Source organism: Peromyscus eremicus, chromosome 12, assembly GCF_949786415.1.
Source record: "Peromyscus eremicus chromosome 12, PerEre_H2_v1, whole genome shotgun sequence".
Lineage (NCBI taxonomy): Eukaryota > Metazoa > Chordata > Mammalia > Rodentia > Cricetidae > Peromyscus > Peromyscus eremicus.
The window spans coordinates 53,162,976-53,188,498 of NC_081428.1; the positions used below are offsets into that span (position 1 = coordinate 53,162,976).

Sequence of the window (25,523 nt, forward strand, 5' to 3'; positions counted from 1 at the left end):
TTTTAAATGAAAGCACCTTTGCCTAGTCTAGAAAAGTCTGCAAACTTTTTGACTCTAATGATCTTGACGCGCCACCCTCCTGTTTTGGACAGGGCATCCCAGGCTTGCCTTGAACTCACTATGTAGCACAAGGATAACCTTGAACTTCTGATCCTCCTGCCTCCATCCAGGATCTTGGGCACGCTAGGCAAGCATACTACCAAATGAGTTACACCCTCAACTCTGGTTATTAAGATCTTATTTATTAAGAAAGTTTAAATTTGGGGAAAAAAACCCTGGATCACAAAATGTGTATGTTCTTTTAATTATAACAGAGACTGCACATATATGGGAAACAGCAGCAAACCATGTTTGAGATATGTTATGTCTCCATATTAGCATCTAGGATCCATAAGAAGTTCTGACACAATCCCTAAGCTCTACAGGAGTGTATGGCAGAGGAACTGCAACTTTAGTGTTACAGAACTAACTCTGAATTATTTAAAACTCTGTCAGATAATACTTGTACCCGCTATTACTATCTTTTAATAAGTCCCAGTTTCATTTTTTTGTGTTTGTGATTTTGCCATTTCGGAATACTCAGCACTTTCCACACAGGAGAATGGAGGTATTTGTGCTTTTCTGAAACCTTGATATCAGATCCTTTCCTGATTTTCTTCTCTCAAAGTCTCTACCTTTTCATTCTTCTTTTAAACCTCCCACTTTTATTTGATGTTTCCGAGGTTTTTTTTCCAAAACTGTTACCTGAATTCCACTTTATATACTTTAAAGTTTCCTGGTTCCACAAAAATCTTGCAAACATGCCTCTGTCTCCATAAATACTGCAAATGATGAGGCAGTCAGCTGAGAACCTGTCAGATCAACAGGAAGAGCCTGCTTTCATACTCTGATGGTTGCTGTTTATGAATTTTAGCAGTTGCACTTTTAAATAAATTAAGGTCTCCTTGCAGCATGACATAGAAATGGAAGGTGCTGCATATAAAATAAGAGCAAAAATTCTGGTTTTGATGAAAGACTTGGGTTCAAGAGCAGGTGGCTACATTATTAACCTTGATATATGGATGCACGTTGTTGGTTGGTTGATCTTATATATGGTGGCAGAGGATATTTAAGTTGTAAGAAGAGAAAAGTCAGAAATTCAAGTTCATTTGCTTTATTATTTCTGGGGAGGAAACTTGATAGGAAAGTATAAACCGACACAGCCAAGTGTTGCTCAGCTTAGGACCAGCAGATTTCACAGGAAATGGACCGGGACCTCTGCCATACTTTGTTCCACTCTCCTGGAAACTGTCTCTGATAACACTGCGGGACCTGATAAAAGAAAGAACTATATTAAGCATCTGGGAGATGGCTGTGTCCCTACAGAGCCAGGGACGTAAGAGGTTCTGGATGCCTAAGGCCTCAGAGAAGAGAGAGCCAAAGGAAACGTGTATTAGGAATTGGCTTCATGTTGTACTCTGTTGGGGAACAACAGTCTAAAATCCGTGTTGATCAGGAGGTTGACACAGGGTGAAAATCTGTTGTGAACATTAGGCATCCTGTTCCTATAACTTTCAGATGAGGTGGCAGGAAATTTCAGTGAGAGGTGTTGCATACAATGGGGTGTCAGACTACAGGGTGAAATTGAGCAAACTTCTAACACAAGGGAAAGGAGTAGAGGCTGTTAGAAGTCGGGTACGGTCAGGGTTTACCCGATTAATATCCTCTATTTCTGTGAAGCAATCTGAACTCTAAAAGTAATTTTGAGATTGTATGTGTCTTAATATTGTTCTCTGAAGAATGATGAGAGGTCTAAACAGGACTTCAGTTTTAATGAAATGTCAGTATCTTTTGAGAGGTTTGCAAATTCTGCCGAGGGAGGAAAACAATAAGAACACGAATATCAAAACTTGATGAAAATTGGTACAGAACCCAATTTTGAATGAAATCCTTCATAACCAAAATTATAATGTGATACCGACAAAATTTAAGATTAAATACACACAAAATAAACTAGAGTGGAAGTTCAGAACATAGTAGAATTATAGAATGCATATGCCAGAGAAGCCCAGGAAAACTTCCCACTCCCACTGTGCACTATATGAAAGGTTTCTGTTGTTTAGAATGCTTACTGGTGGTCATCTGGCCTCTGCTTTCAATATACAAATAACAAAATTTATTTCCGCTCAAAGAAATCCATTTTATTTGGTCGAAAAGTAACTTAGATTTAATAAAGATAACCAAGACGTACAGGAGTAGAATTATAGATCCACCAAATTCATTCCTATAACATCCTTGAGGGTGGGGGAAAAAAGATCATTGGATCACTTATATTTTCTAAAATTAGAAACAGAAGCCAGGAATGACTAAGTGATTGCCCCCCACACACAAAGCCAAAAGATGGCAGAATGGTGCATGGGGCTGGGTCTTCTGGAGTGGATGCCCTGCAGTTTTTATTATGCCACTTGACTGTTCATCTTTTAAGCTATTCACCATATGTTCTTATTCAACTAAACCGTGTTCTATTTAATTAAAGTACCATAAATGCATTTCTTTTTGACTTAAGTGTTTTATTTTCCGGATGAAACACAGTAAAATCACGTACATAGGGCACCCTTCTTCCACATAAAGCCACAGTTTTTCTCTTGTACTTTCCTCCACATTTATGTAACGCCATGTGAACTAACACCTCGTGATCATGTTCTCTTTGTGTCATTCACATCATCACACCTGTCCTTACACTGTTACTATCCAAATACTGATCATGGTCAGAGACAGACTAAATGAGTTTTCTTAGCACCATCAGTATTCATCTGTTCAACACTGCAAAGAATTTACCTCATTCTGAATCCATAACCCATTCTTGGATCTATAAAAGGAACTTTGTCAAAATCCACATCTTCAAGGTGAATGGTGTTTTCCTGATCCACCAGCTTGGAGAATTATTTTTTCATTAAGGGAGCCTATTCTCTATGCGGAAGTATGTCCCCAGGGATACCATGTTGGCTTCTAGCAGTCACTGCTTACTTTTCAAAACAGTGTAAAGTTACATCTTAGTACTTACTTGTTTCGTGTTTTCCTTTGGCTGATTTATCATTTAATGCACATTTCCCTCTCATTTATAACTAGGATCATATTAGATGCCTATCATAATACTCTGAAGCTACTTTTGTTTTCTACAAGTTTTGATGTCAACCACTTCTTCAATTAAACATTTTTAAATTTTGTAGTTTCTTGGGCATTATGCAGACAGATCTCGCAGCTTAAACTTCTGATATAGTTCTAATAATTTCATTTCTCTAGGATGTACAATTAAAAGGATATGATGGCATAATTTTGATATTTCATCTGTTAAAATATAGATATTTGGTTAAAATTCTTCTTCTTGTTTTTCACTATGTAGTTCCCCCTCCCTCCTTCAGCAAGCATGCTTAATAACAGACCACTAGGTCACTAGATCAACTGTGAGTGAAAGAAAACATTAATTTAGCCTGCACTTGAGATTCAAGTACCAAGGACTAAATGAAAGTGGACCAAACAAAACACAATTACTTCTCCATCAGGGAAGGTGGCATTAATATCTGTCTTGGTAGAGAAAATGGAGAAAAACTTTTAGGTCCTATGTTAGTCTTTGGGAACCACACAATAGCTCTGATTGGATAGAAACCAGAAACAAGGAATGTTACTTCTCTTAGAAAATAGATTTAGCACCTTTTATAAGAAGTGTTTAAAATAAAACATTAATCAGAACAAATTAAGGCACTTAATACGTGATGCTTGTATATTGTTCTCATCTTTGATAATCTAAAAATTTTAGTTTTCTTCAGTAAAATTCTCCACTACTACTGGTACATCATATTAATTAGGTACCTGTTAAAATGTGCTGTGACCCAAGTTCATTTCTTTGGTATGGAAATTTTATGCTTTTGGATGTATATATAATTATAAATATTTGTAGACATAAATTAAAAATAAAATTAGTATCTTCAGTTAAGCACATCCATACAATAGATTATGCATATTCATGACACAGATTGTTTACACCTCATAACAGATTCTGTAAAAATACATAGTCTTATTTTTAGAAGAACTAGATTTTGAGTTCTGTTTTACTTTTGTGCAAGAACTAAGGCATATATAATTTTTATATTTCATACATAAAGACATTTATAAGATAACTTTGGAGCTGTTTTGTTTTGTTTTTAATTTGAGCATATCATTCTGCTTATAACAGCATGGATTTCTTCTGCTGATGAACTCAGCTATTTTCAGCCATGTTTCTCTGATTTATCAGATCAAGATCTTTCTTAAGAAGCCAATAAGAATCACACTCAGTTTGATGTTCTAGCAAAGGAAACTACTAATACTCCTGAAGTTAGTATAGCTAATGACTTTCTCAGAACCAAAACTTACATTCCTTTGTTGTTTATATAATCTACCACTATATGTCAAGCAGTCCATCGTGGCTATTATAATTATTTCTTCGTATTTTCAACCATAATAAGATAGAACAGAGGTTAGACAGAGCATCAACAAGACTCACTCCATCTGCTGAATTAATGGTTCAGGTGTATCAAATAAGTCATGGTCATACAAACACATCAGACTATGTATAAGGGGACAGTAATCTTTGGCTATGTCGGGACAAATATCAGGCACAAATTGGAACTATTTAAAACTAAAATTTCACAAAATGAGTGGTCTGGTATGCAAGAGTGAGGTTTACCTAAAGGCACACTAAAAGAAGTCAGGATATCAAGTATTTTCCTAATCAGTGTTTTAACAGGTAGATACTTGCTGCGCTTGGCTTTGCTTAGTGCTCAGCTGCACTACAGTCATGCTCAACTTCTGTATCTTATAGTGAATTGTGGGACAAGGGTGGCATGAGTAAATATACAACTTTAGAACAGATATAATTAACTGTAGACAATACACAGATAATTAATATGGAAATATATGATCATATATTGCAATGGAATAAATAACAATGTGGCATTGTATAAAGGGCTGTGCCAAGTTTTTCCTGAGTTATAAGCACTCTCTCTAGTCTCCTATAAATGATGTCCATCTCCACCATGGAAAAAACATGCAGGAGGGAATTTTGAGAGTATTACAAAGTTCACTATACACTTAGTTTTCTGTTTCTCCAGGAAGAAGTAATGAGCTGTAAAATGTAAAACCCGGGTTGGCATCATCGTGCAGGAGGAATTCGTAACTTACAAATGAAAGTGATAGTTACCTTTTCTTATTCTCCAAGAAACGACAACAGCAACAAAAGTAGAATGGATGGACACCGGCTGCACACCACCCTGCAACCTTAGGTTTACTCTAAATCCTCATCTAGACCCTGCATGTCCCTAGCCACCACTAGAGGGAGAAATCTCAGCACCACACCTCGGAAGCACACAGTGAGTCCTCTTCACACAAAGCAGTTCCTCTGTCAGAGAAAAGAGCAGAGTCTTGGGGCTGCTGAAACTTTAGGATCTGTACAAACTATGCACATTTGCTTTTTCAGTTTTTTTTTTTTTTTAAATCTGTGCTTGGAAAGCAGCTGCTATCAGAAATGTTGAAAGTACTTCTAGAGAAATCCACATATTCACTCTCACCCGCCATCAGAGAATAATTGATATGTGGTTTTTACTACTATGGCTTCTGCAGTTGCAGACCCATAATTAATCTAATAGTGTTTGAATTCCTACCAAAATATCTTCCTTCAGTCCTGCCTTCTCCTAATTTGTTTCTTCTTTTATAAATCAAAGTCTAGTCTGCTTGATGTATAGTGTTACCATCCTTCTCTATTCGGCTTACTGGGCAAATATTTATTTGAGCTCCTACAGATCCTAAGCTAAATTCTGAGATTAAATGGTAAAGTAGATTAGATGCCTGTCCTTGAGGCAAGGAAGAAATAAACAGAGTGTTTTCCCAGAGTATACTAAACCCTAAGCACAAGGTATAGAGAGAGGCTATCGGTGAAAATAAATAGGACGTTTAGCCCACCTAGAGAATTAGTGGGTTTTCTGAACAAGACAGCTGTATAACGGAGCCCTGAGCCTGGAGGGAGGTGTGGGAGGGGTGATCTCATAACAAAGCATCATGGGAGAGTGGGAGGAGATAGCAAAGGAAGCGGCTCCAGGAAGAGAGCACTGTAAATGAATCTAGAACCCGATACTGGGCATGTAATAATGAGCACACCATGTGCTGCAAACAGGAGAGGCCCTGAGTTGGTGTTGTCAATTGGTGTAGGAAGCTGGTCATAGAGGTTTATTCAAGCTAAGGATTTATAGATGAAGAGTGACCTTTGCAGAATCTGGTGATATTTGTAAACTAATGTTGGAAAACAACAGACTTGGGATATCAGAAGGAGTACTTGGGTTCATGGTTATCCTAATCTTGTGAAGTCTGGAAGATCTATGTAGAGAGATATAATCTGGTAAGCTTAACTAAGTAATCAAGAAGCAAGGTCATTTCAAAATGTTGTCTTCATTCCCCCCCCCCCCCACCTCCATAGAGCTGGACAAAGTACTCTGATCTTCATCTTACAAATAAGAAGTAAAGCCCAGTGCTCTGAAGTTCACCGTCAGTCACCCTAACATTACCACAGACTTTATACAGAGTTTCAGTTCTATGGCCAGAGTCTCCAGGTTTTACAGCTTGAGCAAGTCACCCGTCTTGCTAATGGTCTTGGGTTCCAAGTCATTCATTCTTGAGGCCTCCGTCTATTCAAGTTATGTTCCAAGAACTCTGTTCCTTCTCTAAGCCCTACCAGTCCTGACTGAGTCTTCATAGGGAGATGGCAGATTCCCTGTGACCCTGGAATGTCTCCTCTCTGTGGTTCCCTGGAGGGGATGTTCCATTATTTACCCCATTGTAATTTGCCCTTCCCTTGGCTAACATGTTCGCTCTCCCTGATTTCACGCTGGGCCTTGTAAGAGAGCTTCAAGAAATTTCATTGTTCATGCCACAGTAAAAACCCAAAGGCTCCTCCATAGAGTGTATTTTACAGGAATTAAGAAGACTCTATATCCAGTTCGTTCTGGGCCACAAACCATCACAGACGTTGCTAGCCTAAAGCAAATTATAAATTATATATAAAATAAGTTTTGAAAAGTAGTATTTATTTACTTCCAATATTTTAACTAACAAACCAAGAAGGGCTCTAACATGTATAGTAATCTCTGAGCTATGTACTAGACAGCCAATTAAATGAAAGGAAAGACTCAGATCACATCTTTGTGAATCTATCCTAACTGAGTCCCCTGAAAGAGAAAGTACAGAACGTAACCAGGCATAAGGCCATGGGTAACAATAAATAAGTAGTAAGTGTAACCTTGGGAAAAAGACTTGAAGCCAAAGAAGTCTGAGCAATAAACAAAAAGACCAGAGTCATGACGGAAAAGGACTTTCAAATGAGCCCAGGAGATCTTGGGACCGGTTTTGCCAACTACAAGAATGGGCTCTAAGAATAGAAACTTGAGGCTACATTTTGAAGAAAGACAACAACCTTGGCTTAGAGAAATGATGAGAAAGTTAAAAACGGGTCATTTCAGGGGGGAAAAAATCCTTGCCTATCTATAACTGGATGGTTTTTCATCAACAAATGTAAAATTTATTTGTGGTGATAAGGCTGAGGAGAGAGAGAGGAGGGAAGGAAAAAAGAAGTGGAAAGAGGAATAGAGAGAAGAAACGTTCACAAGGAAGAAAAGAGAAGGGATATTTTGAGCACAATTTGGGGTATGTAGACTGATTAAAAGATGTATCATGAGTTGCAATGAAAAACAAGAAACTACTTTCTCATCATACTGTATGAGAATAAATGACAGGAGCTTTTAGGCTCAAATAGTCACTTATGCTTTTGAGCAACCAACTAAATTTCTCCTCAGTTGCAGTCCTTTAAAATGACAGTGGACTGCCTAATCTCTAAGGCTTTTCCTATTCTAAATGTCTGTGCCTCTCTCCAGCAGTAATTAAGGAAGCCTGGAGTAAAGCGTTTTATTTTGCGAAGGTTAATCACACATTAACTTGAGATCTTGTTTTGATTGCAGGTGACTACAAAAATGTGTTCACTCACCCTGTGCTCCAAGTAAGTGATACAATGATATTCCAAGATTCTTGTGACTTTAAAGGACTTAATAAAAAGAGCTGTGAACAAATGAGCAGCATGGACCATAAAAATAAGAATAAAAGCCATTTTATTAAATTTTCTCATTTTCTAGAAGTTATTTTATGTTTTAAGTATGACAATAATCTTTAAGAGCTTGTGTTTTATATCATTGTATAGTTGATAAAACACTTTGATGATCGCTTTTTCATTTGAGTGTTGGAATAGCTTGTTGTGTGCCTGGCAGAGGTCAGTTATCTACATCTAATAGATGAGGCTATTTCTGCATGCGTGACCCTTCTGGCTTCCTAGTAAGCCACCTAAACTTACCACACACTTCATGAAAAGAGGGAAAGTGTTTATCTATGAAAATAAAGAGTTGTCTTTGAATTTAAAGTAAGACTGATCAAAATGTAAAGGCAAGGCGAATTCTACAAATACAGTTGTTTTGCTAACCGTGTTTGTGTGCATGGAAATATGAATCCGAAGCATTAAGCCTGTTTGAATAGATTCTAACTAAGAAGGTTTTCTTGTCTGACTATTCCCCTTCAACTCTCTTAGAGACAGCATTAAAAACAACACTAAAACACTGGCAAAAACAGCCACTTTTAAATCCTGCTAGACTAAAGTAAAGTATCATAAAGTAAGCACAGGGTGATGGTTTTAAGAAATCGAGCTTTGACACAATTGCAACAGATATTATTTAAATTGGGTCTACAATAAAGTCACCCCACTATTTATTTAATATTTGTAGTTATGAAATCATATAGCAAAGAGATGGCACTATGGCAACCCAATTGAAATTGAATCTTTTTGTTTGATGGCATATTTCTTAAGTCACACAAGACTAAAATTTTACTGCATATCTATTAAATGCTGCTGTGAATATGGTTTGTAAAAGTGAATTTTTTTTTCACACACTAATCTGGTGGTTCTTCATTCTGTTTATATAACTGAACCATTAAAACCAAGAAGCAACAAGTTAAAGATAGGCTTTCCTAAAACCATCCAATAAGAGTTTATGAGTGTCAAAAATCTACAGCTTTGGGGCTGGAGAGATGGCTCAGTGGCTAAGAGCACTGGCTGTTCTTCTAGAGGACCTGAGTTCAATTCCCAGAACCCACATGGCAGCTCACAACTGTCTGTAACTCAGTTCCAGTGTACCTGACACCATCATGCAAGCAAAACACCAATGCACATAAATTAAAAACAGCTTCAGTGTTTTCCAAAACCTCTCTGGGAAAGATGCATGGCTGTGAGAACTCAAATCAGGGAGTTTCTAACTTGAGAGTGCTTAGGAACTTCTTGGGGATTTCCTTAAAAATGTAGATCCTCAAAGCCAATTTGGAATCGATTCAGATTCCTGTTTGTAACAAGTGACTATGTTATTTCCGGTGCCCACCTGTGGACCACACTGATACAAAAACCTCGCAGTCCTTCTCAAACTGCAGCCCACATCTTCAGCTTCAATGTCATCTAAGCACTGGTAAAAATGCAGATGGTCAGACTATGCTGTAGGCCAACTGAATGAGACATTCTGGAGGCCGGGCCTCCATGCAAAGTTCTTTCTTATCTGCTCAAATCAGTGGTTCTCAACCTTCCTAATGCTGTGACCCTTTAACATAGTTCCTCATGTTGTGGTGACCCCGCCCCCAAACATAAAACTATTTTCATTGCTACTTCATAACTGTAATTTTGCTACTGTTATGAATCGTATTGTAAATATCTGTCTTTACTGGTGGTCTTGGGTGACCCCTGTGAAAGGGTCATTCCACACATCCCGACACACCTCAAAAAAGGTGTTGTGATCTACAAGTTGAGAACCATTGGCTCAATGCTCAAGTGCAAGAAACAGGGTCCTTCTACAATAGTTACATAAAGACTATCTGGCTGCATGTATCTTAGACAGGAGTGGGGCTTCATTCTTGTGTAGCACTTTACAGTTCAACGAACTCCCCTTCTTTACCTATTGTGAGCTTCTGAACCTTGTACAGTAACTAAAATAGACAGTTTCAGCATTTTCAAACTGAAACTGCAGCTCAAAATAATTCAGAGATTTGCTCAAAGTCATAGCCTACAAGGAGAGATCCAAATTTAGAACCTAGATCTTATGAGTCTTGGGAACTCACAGGCAACACATGCAGAGTACAGGGCCATCCACTGAAATCAGAAAGTAGTAGCTTGGAGGAATGGTATCTCTAAGGCTCAGGTGATGACATGAAGGAGACCAGCACATTCAGGCCACTTCCTATCAGGTGAGTCACAGCTGTCTGTACTTGAAGCTAGCAGCGACCACAACAAAGTGCACTAATCCTTTTTGCCCTGAGTTTGCTGTTATGCAGGATCAGCTTTGGGAAACACAAATGCTGAACCCTCACCAATTGCCTTAGGGCATGAATCACCACAGTTGTACAATTCATTTGAAGTCAAAATTACATAAACCAGGAAAACTGCCTACACCTTGCATTGTATGTTTATATATATATATATATATATATATATATATATATATATATATATATATATATATATATACTCATATGTTCAACACTCACAGAAGCACAAGAACTCACAGTTTGCAATTGTCTCATGAGCTTTGCCTGTTCTGTTTCTTGGGCCATAAATGACAACAAACAGTATAATTTACAGGTGCATAACCATTCATTAGTAAAATGTATATAAAATGCCATAAGCCAAATGATATATATATAGCATGCTGAACTCCATATTTTACAACGTATATTTAATGAAGGGTTTTATAGGCAATGGATGGTCCTTAAAGTATTAGTGATAGCCAATAAATTTTGATTACCTTTAGTGACTTAGCCACACAGAAAGGAAAGCTCATAATTGTTACAGACTCTCACTTTAGGCCCACAAAGTTTGTTTTCAAATAGTGAATTATAAGTAGTAAAAAAAAAAAAAAAAAAAGAATCACATATTGTGCCAGGAGTTTGTTTGAGTGTTGACACTTTCTTAGTGAATGTAGGCGTTCCAGATGCCTTATAGAAGAGGAGTCCTATTTTCTCTTAAATCCGAGCAGGATTTATTACATTTTATTGTCAAATAATCCCATCATTTTTTTCTTTCCTCCCTGTTAGTATAGAAACAAACAGAGAAACAAACAACTAAAATTTAGGAAAACAAAAATTAAGTACCATTCACATTGCCACTAGTTTCATTCAAAGTCCCATATACTTATTAAGTATGTTGTCATTTCAATGGGGAAAATATTGTCATCATAAAAATACTGTAATATCCCTCAAACATCAAAGAGGGATGGAATTACAAATATCAGTTCAATATCTCAATTTTAGATTAATTATAATCACATTTCTGGGAAGAACCTACATTTTACCATATACATCCCTATATTTTATCTTCATATGTGTATGCATAGGAATATTAACAAAGAAACTTCATGAGCACCTGCACAATAATGAGAATGTCTTCTGCAGTCTCTGTAGTTGTTTGAGATCTAGCACCCTATCAATATCTATCCATGCCAATATTGATAAGATGGTCAGTGTGGCCATTAAAATTTCATAATTTGAAAGATTGTTATGGAGTACAACCTATTTCCAATTGTCTGTAATTTATCAAGAGACCTACATGTGTTTCAATCCATCAAGATTAAACAATAGTGGATGTCTGTAGTCAGGGGAAAGGGTTAGTAAGGCAAGGACAGGAAATTCTTCTAAGGATTGATGGAACCCCTTATTTAAGATGGTAGCACTGAAGTAGTTGGGGTTTGTTAACAAACACACAAACAAGCAAACAACACTTGAGGTGCATCATGAGTAACACCTCTGAGATACCTATGTGTCACATGCTTTCCTATGCAAAGCAGTCTAAAAGCATATTCAGATTCACTCTGTCTAGAAGGGAACTCCAGGCACTGAATTGCTGGTGCACTACAGATCTGTGGACTACACTTTGGTTGCTTGTCTTTGGAATGGAAGTGGTCTGGTGGTTCTCCTCAGGTCCTCATATAAGTTTTCGTAAAGATCTGAAGTTTCCTCCAAGAAACAACCAGGTTAGGTGTGTGTATGTCAGGCTATATCCTTCAAGTCTGGTCATAATTCTGTTTTCATGTTTTTCAAAAAGATGGAAATTACGGAATATGACTGCAAGATTAACACTTCCCTAACAAAATGCACAGTTGCACCAAAAATTATTTTATACAAAAATAATTATCAGTTCCTAGATTCGTACTGAAACTCTAGTTTATGGAAACAAGAAGGTGAATGTTCTGGAGACGCATCAGCTAAGCTCCTGTCATCGGCCCATCACAACTACAAGCCTCCCTTGTCCCCTCTTACCATTTCAAATTATTCAGGGCCACACACTCACTAAGTGAGGATTTTTCTCTTCTTGCCATTTCACTTTCTCAGTGCCAAACATCTCCTGTGGCTGCCAATGAATCCAGTTCTCCTTCCTCTCCTCCCCTGGAAGCTCACACTCCCAGCAAAATGTCACAAATAAAGTGGAAGCATGCCTTTCCCAGGCGAGACTTGCAAACAGAAAGCAACAGCACTATTCTTCACCAGAAAACTGACCCACAAAGCAGACTGGATTAAGTTAAAGAGATTGAGAAGAAGGTCAGCTACGAAAACAAAGGTAACTCTCTCCATAGTTACTTCTGATAGAGCTCCACCAACCTCAAACATAAAGCCCTGTCTGAGTCAAAGAACACAGAAAAGAGGGCATGTTAGGTGAGGTCTGGAGAAGCAAAGGACTCCCTAGGTGACTTATTTTCACCCTGTTTGTTTTCCCTTTCCCTGGGAGTAACCTGCACTGCATTTGTTATCTTTTCTCACATCCTCCATTTCCAAACTGTAATAGCTGATAAAGTGTGATACCTAAAAGAACAAAACTCCATTTCTTTTGAGCCATCATCATACAAAAGCACATACATATCCTATACAGATATTTATGTAATGAGATTGCTTCTCCTACACGTAGACATCTATGTTTACAGTACATGAAAGTGCCCAAATCCATTTATTCTTCTGATTAATATGTACCTGCTTCTTTGATTCTTAGACACATATACCTTAGGTTGCAGGTGGTATTGACTTACAAAGATTTTACAAACTTTTCAATCATTTAAATCAAAAGTTTGATACATTTAGAGCATAGACAGTTCTCACCTTTAATCCTGTAATCTGGAAAGAAACACTTCTAGGATAAGCAGAAACACACAGTTTTGCTGCTAGTAAAGGGTTAATGATGTTAGGGAATATGAATGTCAGCAGCTGGGAAGGCATGCTTGTGTGTTTGCAAAAATATTTTCTGCATTATGTCCAAATCCCTTTGCAAACAGATAAATTACTCTATAAATCGTATTACTCCGTGCGGATAAATCACACGTTCAGGTTTACAGAGCTGGAGAGCTACAAGGGGAAGTCTCTGGCTAGGAGGGTGTTTGAGATTCATAATCACTCAAAGCTCAGGAAATGAAGAAAGAGGTACCCACACACTATCATGTGCTTACTTTTTACCGTCAAGAACAACATTTGTACATACGACATATACACACGCACACAGAACACACACCACACCATACCACACACACTTTCATCTCTAACAAGGCTAGAGATCCCAAAGCAGGACATTCTGTGACAGCCAACCAAATTTATTTCTGAGAAAAGAAAAGAAAACTTTGCTGCTGTCGGCAGCTCTGCCACAGAACTGCTCCCTGATGCCCCGGGGTTTATGCACTATCAGCTCCTTCCACACAGATTAGAGGTTGATTTTCTATGGCATACTGTTTTTTATTGCCACAGCTAGGAATATTATCTAGATAGACAGACCAACACTGGGTCATTATATTTGGAGGAAATGAGATTTTAAAAGATCTCCAAGGAGAATACTTCCTTTTTTTTCTTCCCCCTTTTCTATTATTATCTGCCAGAGAGTCAAGTAAATCTGGGGAGGGGGAAGGTAGAAGGGAAATACAAGAAAGAAGCTGTGGGTTTTAAGGAAATAGAGTAATGACGAGGTACCATCCAAGTCTCTCTACCTTAGAAGGGTCAAACTCTCAAGGACTTGGGATGCTTTTCCAAATTCCCATCCCAAATCATACTGTAGAGCTTGGCAGACCTGCAGAGGGGATAAGACTTTGAAGTCAATAGTCAATTTGTGGTATCTGTGTAATGCCAGGTTAATGCCTTCTCCACCTCTGTGTTTAAGTAGTCTATTCTTAAGGGCCTGCCATTAGGTTAGGTCTTTTCTCCCTCCTTCTCTTCATTCTTATGTTGATTTCTATCCACATTCCAAAAAAGCCTCAGTATTCATCCAAAGTTGTAAGATTGATTTATTGCCTACGATGTCAATTCAGAGATCTTTACAGAAAGTCTTCTATCAAAACTACTGCTAGGGCAGACTAAGAGCCTTGCTGAGCACCACCACCACCACCATCACCACCAGCCACACACACACACACACACAGGAACACACACACACACACACACACACACACACACACACACACAGGAACAAGGAGAATGCAGCCTTGTGTACCACTCTCTGAGAGCCATAACTCAACTACTCGTGTGCCTGAATCCAGGAACCTCAACAAAACTCTAAGTGCAAAGCGCGAACAATTACCACAGCGTGAATACAGCCCATTGCCACTAATGCCATAGATGAAGTTAAGCTTTCTTGACTAGAGGAAACGACGTTCAAAGAAGTGAACAACATTCCACCAGCACCATTGATTCTCCACAGGGACCAGATTCCCTTGAATTCTGTTCCCGGTTAAGTCCTCAAGTCAATACAAGGGACACATACATGCACACAAACACACATACACCCACCCCCCCCACAAGCCTGCAACCCCAGGGCAGCTGGAGTTCAAGATTACACACACACACACACACACACACACACACACACACACACACACACACACACTGACAGAGACTTAGCAGAAAAGTTGCCCGCAAGCCCTACCTGAGGATGGCCGTGTCCCCCTGCCTCACGGTGATGTTGTCCGTGCCTCGGTTAAAATCCACGCTGCGAACGGGCAGTCCTGTGGGAAGAAGGCAGAGCAGTCTCAGTAGGACCAGCGGCAACTGTTTCCGATCGGGCTGAACTCTCCCGACCATGGTGGCCTCGGCGAGTTGGTCCGCGGTGGACTCCCGTGTGCGCGCTGCTGGCCACGGAGAGGGGCTCTAGCGCGTGGGGCTAGCAGCCACTGCCAAGGCTGCTCGGGCGGGTCCAGCGCGCACTCCCTTCCACTTTGCCTCGCTCTTTCCCTCGCTCAGTCTCTTTCCCCTCTGAGACTTAACAAAGCCCTCATCAAATCCAAGCCGGGGTGGGGGGGAGAAAGTGAAGGAACAAATTTTCCGAAGGAAGAGTGCAAATGTAAAACGCTTAATGATGAGGAGGCGACTGTCAACGGCAGGGGTGCTCCCTTGGACTCTCTGTGGCTGGCTGCTCCTCTGCCAGCGTCTGGGCTGAGCTCCTTCCTTCTGTAACCCACTTTCCCAGGCAGCAGGAGAGCCTGCCAGGGAGAGTAAAGAAACAGCCTCTCGCAGCAGCAGCGGCAGCAACCCAGGAGCTCTCTCCCCCCTCCTCCCTTTCCTGTTTCTCCCTCTAGTCCCTGGCGTGTTCTCTCTCTACTCAGCACCTCCCCCCTACCCTGCTGGTTTTCAACAGCCCCGCCGCGTCATCCCCCTCCTCCCTTCCCTCAGCGTGGCCCCTCGCTTTGCACAACTGCCCCCTTCAACAGCAGCCAGCCTCAATGAAAGCCTGATGCGCCTTTGGGTTGTCAGGACAACAGCTCCATCTGAGGCCAGGCTGATTTCCTTAAGAAGAGGGGATGGGGCTCAGAGGTACTGTTCAAGACAGGGGAGAAGGAGGTGGACTCAAGCAAGAAACGGACAAGAGACAGGGTCCAGGAAAGAAGAGGGAAGGCATGGCACAAGAGAGACACAAACCTTGACAAATGGGGCTACATACACATGGATAGGAAGGCATGCGGCGGAAGGGACCAGCAAGATGAGAAAAAGAGAAGAAACTCCCAGATTGAAAGCCAAAGTTAATTTCATAGTCCTGGCAAATGGCTTTCCATAGTCACGTGGTCTTCACCCTTCCTCCTCTCCTGAAGATTTCAAACGGTTTATTTTCTCTCCCCACTTCATCCCCCTCCCCCTCTTGGAGCCCCCTTATGAAAGATGGACTGGAGACAATGCTGGTATTGAGTGGTCTGGGGTGTGAATGCTTGGCTTGTCTTTCCTAAGTGCCAGCCTCAGCAGCTGATCCTTGATCCCCAAATCAACCTCACTCTCCAGGAAACCCACAGGCTGACACATGAGTGATGGGATTTGGGATTATCGTTCAAATGGTACATTGCCGTTCTAAAGCCACTTGCTTCTCAAAATGTTCCTGTACAAGGAAGTAGATCAGAAAGTTTGTCATTTACAAGGAGATCCAAGTCCACAGACAGCACTCCAGTGAAAGCAGACACTAAACAGGTGTAAATAATCATTACTTGCCACTCTTGCTCAATGACACAACCACCAAGTGGCGAGGTCCATAAGGGGCTAACACCTTAGTCATTCAAGTGAGAGTTTGAAATACCAGACAGCTCCCTCAGCTCTGGTTCAGGAGATGGAAGATGAGATTGGGTAAGCCAAAGACTTCTTTCCTGTCCTGAATATTCTCTCTCTCTCTCTCTCTCTCTCTCTCTCTCTCTCTCTCTCTCTCTCTCTCCTTTCCTTCCTTCCCTAAATCCAAGCATTCACAGAGTACAGAAGACAATATCAAAAAACCACAAAACAAATTGTAGTCAGTTTCCTACTGCTGACATTACAAGACTCACATCTCCAATCAAGAGGCAATACATACTTGCAGGTTCTTGTACAAGAAGCCAGACAGCTATCAAAGGATGTGAGAAGAGGAACAAATATTTAGACTCTTTCAGGGTTTGAACAAGCAAACCATCCTTGGACCCCTAGAACACTCTTGGTCTCCTTTTGGCTTTTTGGCACCAGCAAAGCCTTTGAATTTCAATTGTTTCCTCTATGATACTAAGGAAACTTCACAAGGGCAACTGTAAAACCCCAACCAAAAGATAGTTCTGAGTCATCACTGTGATTCTTTCACATCTGTTAGAGGAAACCCTAAATGGGGAGGTTCCATTTGCTCTGTCCCAATTCTGCACCATTTTTCAGGTCATAAATATCTCATGTATACACAAATACACACACACACACACACACACACACACACACACACACACACACTCTATGCTTCTTATTTACATGATGCGTTAGTCAGGGTTTCTATTGATGTGATAAAACACCATGGCCAAAAGGAACTTGGGGGAGGGAAGGCTTTACTTGGATTATACTTCACATCACAGTCCATCATCAAAGGAAGCCAGAGAAGGAATTCAAAGCAGGAACCTGAAGGCAGGAGCTGAAGCTTCTCATGGCTTGCACAGCCTGCTTTCTTATACAGCTCAGGTCCATCAGCCTAGGGGTGGTACCACCCACAATGGCCTGGGACCTCCCACACCAAGCAATCATTAATAAAGAAAATGCCACACAGACTTGCCTACAGGACTCTTTGTTAGAGGCATTTTTTCAGTTTAGAATGCCTCTTTTCAGATATGTCTGAGGTTGTGTGAAGCTGATAAAACTAACCAGGGCACATTGTTAGGTACAGACATTTGCAATATAAAAAATAATAAAACAGAAAAAAAAACTTTAGAATCCTTATCAAATCCCACCAGAGCACAAGCCCTAAGGTAGCATTCACAGTGCTGGGATTTGTCTTGTCCCCCAGAATATTCAAAGAATTTTTCTTTTCTGTTGCAGCATTTTATCAGTTTAAAGGTAGATGAACCCTTACAGAGGTGAGAAAACAAAGACCTTTCGTCTTTGAAGAAAATACTTTACGGTATTGGAATCTGCAGTGTCCCAAATTCAAGGTTTATAAAGTTAATTACTTTTATTTGCACTGTGAGTTCATTTCACATAAATCAAGTTATCCTCTATTAGTGGTGATGAGCAGTCCCCAGCCTAAGAAGCCAAGAATGTGCCACCACTGCTGGTTCGTTATTTAGCTGTTGAAAGTTTGAGCCCATTTTACTAGTGAGGAAATGGCCAAAGTGGTTAGTTGACTCAAAAGTTCTATAATTCTGACTGTGAATGGAAAAAAATGAGTTTTACCATGCTAAAGGGTATGATGTCAAGATTACAGGAGAAAAGCCCCCTGTCTTGCCATGTACTAGCTAGCAGGCTGGACCATCCCTTCCGAGTATCTTTGTGTTCTTAGAAATCAAGGATTTGTTACACAGTGACTTAGATGCAGTATATGCTCTCCTGTTGTAAGCTGTTCTTCTAAAGTCAGAAGGAAAAAAAAAAGAAAGGAAAAAAAAAAGATGCAGTGGACAGAGATCTAGCCATGCTAGATAAGTGGTATGGCCCACCGGGGACATAGTGTATTCCTAGATGCTCTAGGGAGAAGGATTAGACTCATCAAGAGTAAATGTAAGGCCTCTGTTAGTGGACAGGATTTTCCCTGAAGAAGGGAATAGGATTTTGCAGGCCAAGAGAAGTATGACACAGTGGTAGAATTTATTTGGGAAAGATATTAACACATGACTGTTAACTAATACCAAAAATTTCAAGCTGCTAGCATGAGATGACCTCCTAGGAGGTGTGTGGAGCAAGTGTAATGTTTGATGTTCAGTACATAAAATAATTCACACCAGTAGGAGTAGGAATGTAGAGGTTGTAGTTAATCAATCATATTTGGGATTTGTCTCCATAACCACACTAAGAAAAAGATGTATTATACTAGTCAAAAATCATAATCTGAATCACAATAGAAATAGTTAACCTAATTAAGAAGACAAAATCACAAGTACATATTTGCATAGAAAATATTTTAAAAAGCAATTAAGAGTTTTTTTTTTTTTATCTTCATTAAGCTTAGTTTGGTTCTTGGGGCAACTTTGGTTTAAGCTAATTGACTTTCTATGAGCACATAAGGTAAAACACAATCTTTAAAGAAAGATCCCAGTTTAGAAAATCTCTAATGTAGGATGTTCAGCAATTTAGTCTAATTCAACTAGAATTTCAGCCATGATGCTAATTATGTCAGTCAATAATGCAATGGAATTACACTGAGACAGAACTTCAGTAACTTCTTTCTTCCAATCCTTGGCTTCAAAGGAGAGTTCTATGTTTGATGAATATTAGAATGGAAAGATGGCCGACTTTCCCAGCCCACTCATAGGGTGAATATCAGGGTTCACAGAGTAATGTATCCATGGACTTCCCTGGCACAGTGTCGTCTCTCACACCATCCCCTCTTCACTTCTTCATTGAGTCCTGGTTCTCTCTCTTTTATAATCTCCTACTTTCTATACATCAATAGAGTGTAAAATTGGATAATATATCTCACCCTCACATTCATTCCCCTCCAAACTACCTTGCTATTAACTCCCCTACTACTTTCTTTCCTTAGAAATGTCGAGAAGAAACACATAGATGACTTTCTTAAACATATATAGGCTATTTTTCCAGAATCACTGTGTACATATTTGTGAGGAGCTTGGCAAAAATGAACATCCTTGGGTTATTTGTAAGGCGAGTATGGCTGTTAGCCATGGGAAACAGCCATCATCACCCAAGTAGGATGATGTTAACTACTACTTTAAAATAACATACTGCCTTTCTAAAAGAGGCTTTAGAAGATTCTGGCTCTCTCCAGGGACAAATGCTGTAAGAAAAACAAAAACTGGCTCACATCTGAGTACCCTAAGAAGCATGAAGGGTTATTCCTGTTTAGCTTTGTAAGGTAATAGGCTCACACAAAATCCCGATGCAGCCTGAAATGTACAACTAATTATTTGGCTACATTGCTTGCATTTTATGCTAAACCTGCCTATAACATTATTAATGAACCATTCTACATTTATACAGTTGTAAGGTCTTAATCATAATAATACCTTGTCTATACTCTGCTTTCATAAAGTAGAATTAGTATTTCCATGTGAACTAGAAATGCAGAATTGTTAAAAAAACAACTCTCCTCAAGATCCCTGTTATCATATTCTCAATGATTTCTTTATAAGTAAGCAATGTTCAGGTACTTTAGTTTATGCTTATGAGTGTGGCATTATCTTGTGACTTGTCATTGGAATGTGGTACCTTTAAATTCAACATTCATATTCATATGTGCCTCCCTGTCTTCAAAAGGAAAAGCAAAACAAAACAACCAACTAACAACAACAACAACGAAATCAGTCAGTCTCATGTCAGTTAAATAATGTCCAGTTTCTTCCCATAGCCCTCCAGTAACAAAACCCCTAACTCAAATTGTGCATCATGAAAATCAGTCTAAGTTTTACTTTTAGTGTGTGCCATGATTCATTGTTATCAAATCAGTCCTCTGCTTCTACCAACGTAGATTTTGCTCACTTGTTCTATTTTTATAGGCATCAGTGCTTGGATGTGTCCCAGATTTCACAAGGTCTTAGACATTGTTCAGCTGTTACTTGTATCCCCACATTTCACTTCTGCTCTTCCTTATTCATAAGCATACCCACACTTAAACAGTCACTGGCATGCTGGCATATCCGTACATGTAACACTCCTTTTTATTTCAAAGAATTGTATATATTGGCATTGGCCCACTCTCCGCCCCCCCCCCCCCCCGTAAGGTCTTAAGATATGCCGCCATGGCCACTATCTACAAGGAGGTAACACTATCCAAGCATTGTTGTATTTATATTGCTTCTGCTCTATCAAGATACCAATCACAGAATGGGAAGAACATTGCAGCATCTGGGAAGATGGCAGGAATAGCACCTTCAGAATAGTAAGATGCTAGTACAATGTTAGTACAACAGGATTCAGGAAATTCTACCCTGTGTCAGAGGCTGCTGTAGTGCATTGCATTTCTACATTCAGAAAAATAGGTCAACGAATGATGAAGAGTGGAAACAGGATTGCAGTTCCCTGCTCCAAAATGAAGTATAAGCTTATGATTCATTCATTCACTCAATGTATGTTCATTTTTATGGGAGTGACATAGAGAATCAAAGACTCTTCTCTCATAGAATTTGCATCCTATATACCAAAATACATGATAAACAAGTAAACAGATTTAAAACATTTTGCAAATAAAACCTGTAGGGAAAAAAGTGTGGGTGGCAGAGTATAAATGGGCTACAGATCTAGTAAGGGAAACATACATCAAAAAAAAAAAAAAAAAACTAGCTTGAAGTTAATCTGAAAACATGAGGAAGTAGACATGATAATACCAACAAGATCTTTCCAGGTTTTAAAAAAATGACATATTAAAAGCACTAAAACAGGAATGTGTGCATTATATGCCTTTAGCTAAAAGGTGACAATAAACCTGGAGAGAAGTTTATACACATGTCGCAGTGTGAAGTAGAAAAGAAACGGAAGAAATTAAAATTAAGGAGATATCATAATGAAACAAATCCAAGATTAGAAGTTAAGCTTTATTCTAGTAACATAAATTTTCAACCAGGGGTTTAAATAATTTGATTGACGTTTTTCAAAGAGTGTTAAGAATAACATTTGGACCATGCATTGTCTAAAACTTACAGTGGAAATGAAGAACGAAATAGAAGGATGTCTTAGTTATTCAGTGCACACTAGCTTAGACTGTGGAATGACACTGAGATAAAGTGACGTTGAGATTGACTAGACTGGCTCAGGATGGGAGGTCCCTCCCCGAGAGTCTATATTCTGCTCTAAGTCATCTCTGTTTTCCTCAGGCGAGCCTTTCTCCCCACTATATTGATTTAACTCTAGTGTTCACCTGTGAAAAGTTATCACTCATCATGGAAAGAAAGAACCGACAGAGAGCCAAGTAGACTGCTATTAGTATCAGCCATACAGAAAAAAAACTAAAGTGTTCCAGTTACTGCTTGTCCAGGTATAAATGCTGCATATCCTTAATTATGGTTCCTATATGTTGATAGACTATCAGTATAAAAAAGATTTTGTTAAAGAATAATAAATGCATGATATGATGGACAGATGTCATGCAATAGCTAATCTTCACAATTTTTTTTTGCATATCTATATTTATTTTTCAGGCAATAGCTAACCTGTTAAATTTGAGTGGAATGCCTAGATAAATATCTTGAGGCTATAAGTCATGTAAATAAGACTAATATGCTTTCTCCAGAGCTTACTGACAATATTGAGCTGCAGGGCAAGTCTAGTGCTGGGTCATTATATTATCCAAAGAGTCCCAGAAGTGTGCATGCTTCAAAGTATCCTCCTTTCCTCTCTGGCTTAGCATTTACATTCCTGGCCCTCTCTACTTTCAGTAATGAATGTAGAAGCACTGCTTAGATGAGAGGAAGGGAGCTCACAAGACTCATCTCATCAGTCAGTTGCTATATATGAGCACATCCATAAATATTATTAATAAATATGTGAAACCACCATGTAGCAGTTACTATGCTGAGGTCTGAGGCTTCACTGGTACACAAAACTGACAATTTGCCCCAGTGTGGTTCTCACAGAGGAATTACATTAAAAGCCCTTCCTTGAGAGAGACAAATGTGGTATACAGCTTTAGAGCAGGCCTTTCAAAAATGCTCTCCAACACAAAGAAGGGCCACAAATGAATCAATACATATATACAATCCTTTTCTTGGTTATGCCCAGGAACTAAACGTAACAAAACAGAGACTACAACTTCAGGAAACCAAGAACTCACAACCAACACAATACAACCAGGTGATCACTTGTATAGCAGCAAATGAGGGGTTAGTGAGCAGAGACTGAATCATGAAAGAACAGAATCAAAATGTAATAACTCAATGAAAATAAGCCAGAGTATTTCTTGGAGATAATGGTATTTTAATATATGCAAGAGGAGAGGAAAATGTAATCATGCCCTTTGCAAAGGCTAGCCATGTTAACCAGCCTGTAATGAAGGATGGAAATCCAGTATCGGACTGAAGTTTTGAGGTCTAGCTAATGAAAGGTTCTGAATGCATTGAAGAATGACTTCCATTTCATCTCTTAGTTACAAAGGTTCTTTAAATTCTAGAAGAGGAGACAAACCAGCAATCATAGTGGTGAACAATACAACGAAGAAAGTAGTCACAAGCCTGAATGAAAGTTGTTGAAGTCAGAATTAGAAAGATAAACATTATCAACTATGTACATCTTTTGGTTCCTAAAACATCCTAAGGAAAGAAGGTCTTTGGTCAGACTTGCATTAACTGAGAAGGCAAGTTGTAGAAAGGGGTGTAGAGGGGGAGATCGAGAAAAGTTAAAATGGAAAATAACTGTTTTAAAGCGAGGGTCAATGAAGTGCTTGACAGGCATGTTAATGAGTTTGACCTTCATTCTGTATGCAGTAGGGAACCATTAAAAACTTTGAGCAAGAGAATGACATAATCAGATCCGTGCTTTATGAAGATAGCTAACTGGCCTTGTATTGGGAGATATACTGGGACAAGTTAAAGTCAGGAAGGTCCTGTTATAAAGTCTCTGAAAGAGCAAAAGCAAGAAATGACAAAAGCAAGCTACAGCACAGTGACAATGGAAAAAAAAAGCAAAAGCCTTCAGAAGAATGTCACCTAAAAACTGATGGGAATTGTCAACTAATTGGGTAAGGGAGCAGAAGAAATAGAAAGGGCAAAGGATTTCTCGTCTTCTATTTTTTTTTTTGCTTACACTTTTGGCTAATAAAAATTGAAAAGTTGAATTTTAAAACCTACTTTTGGAGGGAATTTGGAAATTCTACTTTTAGAACTCTGGCCTGGCTCCTAAATTGGTATCCAAATAGCTTGCACTTCCAGATGGACGTGATCAAGCTGTCTTAGGAATATGACATTCATTGCAGAAAGGCTGTCTTTAAGATGGGATAAACTAAACTCAGAACGTCTGGTTCCTTCTCCATATTTTTTCTTGTCTTCTCTCTATTCTGTGTTTGTGTGACTTCAATATGTTTATATATATATAGCATGTGAGCAAGATAATTGTTTGCCGATAACAAATTTTATTCTGACTTTTAAAAACATATGTCCTGATAATAGCAATTAACTGATTTCACTTGCAGGAAGGAAAATAATCTGAACTTGTCTCCCTCTGCTGGTTATACATTGAGCTATCATGGTGCTTATTTAACTAGAATAATAGAAAAATATAGGAATCTCCAATAATAATTTGCTTTGTACAGTTATAGGGCTTTACAGTTCACAATGCATGGTGACACACATAATTTCATGTGCTGTCTTTTCTAAAGTTTTCTGAGATAAACAGTGTAAGCATTATCACCCCAGTTGTCTGGAAACTACTCTGAGACTCTGAATCAGTAAGTGCACATATGAAATTAGAGGAAAACTGGGAACCATATGTAATTAGAAAAAAAGTGCACAATGTTGAAGCTAGAAGAGATCCCGGGGAATTATCCTGTTTACACTCACCATTTTACAGCTGAAACGTAGAACTTAGATTTGCTTACCTCCTCACCATTTACAGCTGAGATACAGAATTTAGAGTTTATATAGCTCTTCAGAAACGGAGAGACTAGTATTCATAGAACTCAACTCCTAAATAGCATTCTTTATATTATACCATGCTTCCTGCTTAATAATGCCAGGATATTAATCTTTTACCCACTTGCCCAGGGATAGCATTGTCCATCATTGTCTAGGCCCTTCACCAATTAGCAATCAGTAAAATGCCCCATAGACATGCCTACAGGCCAATCTGGTGGACGTAATTCTTCAACTGATGTTTCCTCTTTTCAGGTGTATCAAGATAACAGCTTAACCTAACTATGCCAAACTTAATAGCAAGTGAGCAAACAAGGGAAGGATGAAAACACAAGAAATAGATTATTAGTTATTATTAGTTGGTCAAACACAAAAAGGCAAGCCTTAGTCACTCTTTACATAGAGCAGGGATATGTATAGCTTGGGACTCTGAAACTTCAGGTAATATGCAAGCTTTAGAGATACTGGAGTATCGAAGAACGTGTGAGCAGAACACTTGGCATGGAATCCCTCACCATATTGCTACCTGGCACTATTTTCTTTTTTTCTTTACACATCTTCTACAGGCAATCTTTTATAGATTTCTGGCTATTTGTTCAACGTCATACTCTCCCACATTGTCCAATGCATAATGGATATGCCACTATATTATAGTAACTCTTTCTTTTTCCTGACACAAAATATTGCTCTTTGGCCAAAAATTACTAAGGTACTTTAAGATCAAAAATTTAAGTATGAAAATTGTCTGCATAATCTTAACTCATTAAGTCATAATATCTCCTTGCATAAGGAAGGGGCCATCAAATACTTAGAAATAAAATCAATACACTGAATATATTATAATTTTTATCAAAGATTTATTTTTATTTTTGAAATTATATGTATCTTTGTGAGTCTTTATATAGATGTGTGGATATCCATGGA

The 25,523-nt window shown here is 38.9% G+C and overlaps 1 protein-coding gene across 2 annotated transcripts in view; it reads right to left on the bottom strand.

Moving 5' to 3' along the window:
• Lsamp (limbic system associated membrane protein) overlaps positions 1-16,213 on the bottom strand; it is a 637,116-nt gene extending 620,903 nt beyond the window's left edge. Inside the window, exons 1-2 of one of the 2 annotated variants that reach the window (XM_059277383.1) lie at positions 16,024-16,213; positions 15,035-15,113 (exon numbers count right to left, since the gene is read on the bottom strand). In XM_059277383.1, the coding sequence (XP_059133366.1) occupies positions 15,035-15,113; positions 16,024-16,063 (119 nt within the window). In that variant the 5' untranslated portion in view covers positions 16,064-16,213. Of the gene's footprint in view, positions 1-15,034; positions 15,684-16,023 lie in introns of those variants that run through there. The other variant, XM_059277382.1, reaches the window with a different exon arrangement.
• Positions 16,214-25,523: the final 9,310 nt, after the last annotated feature.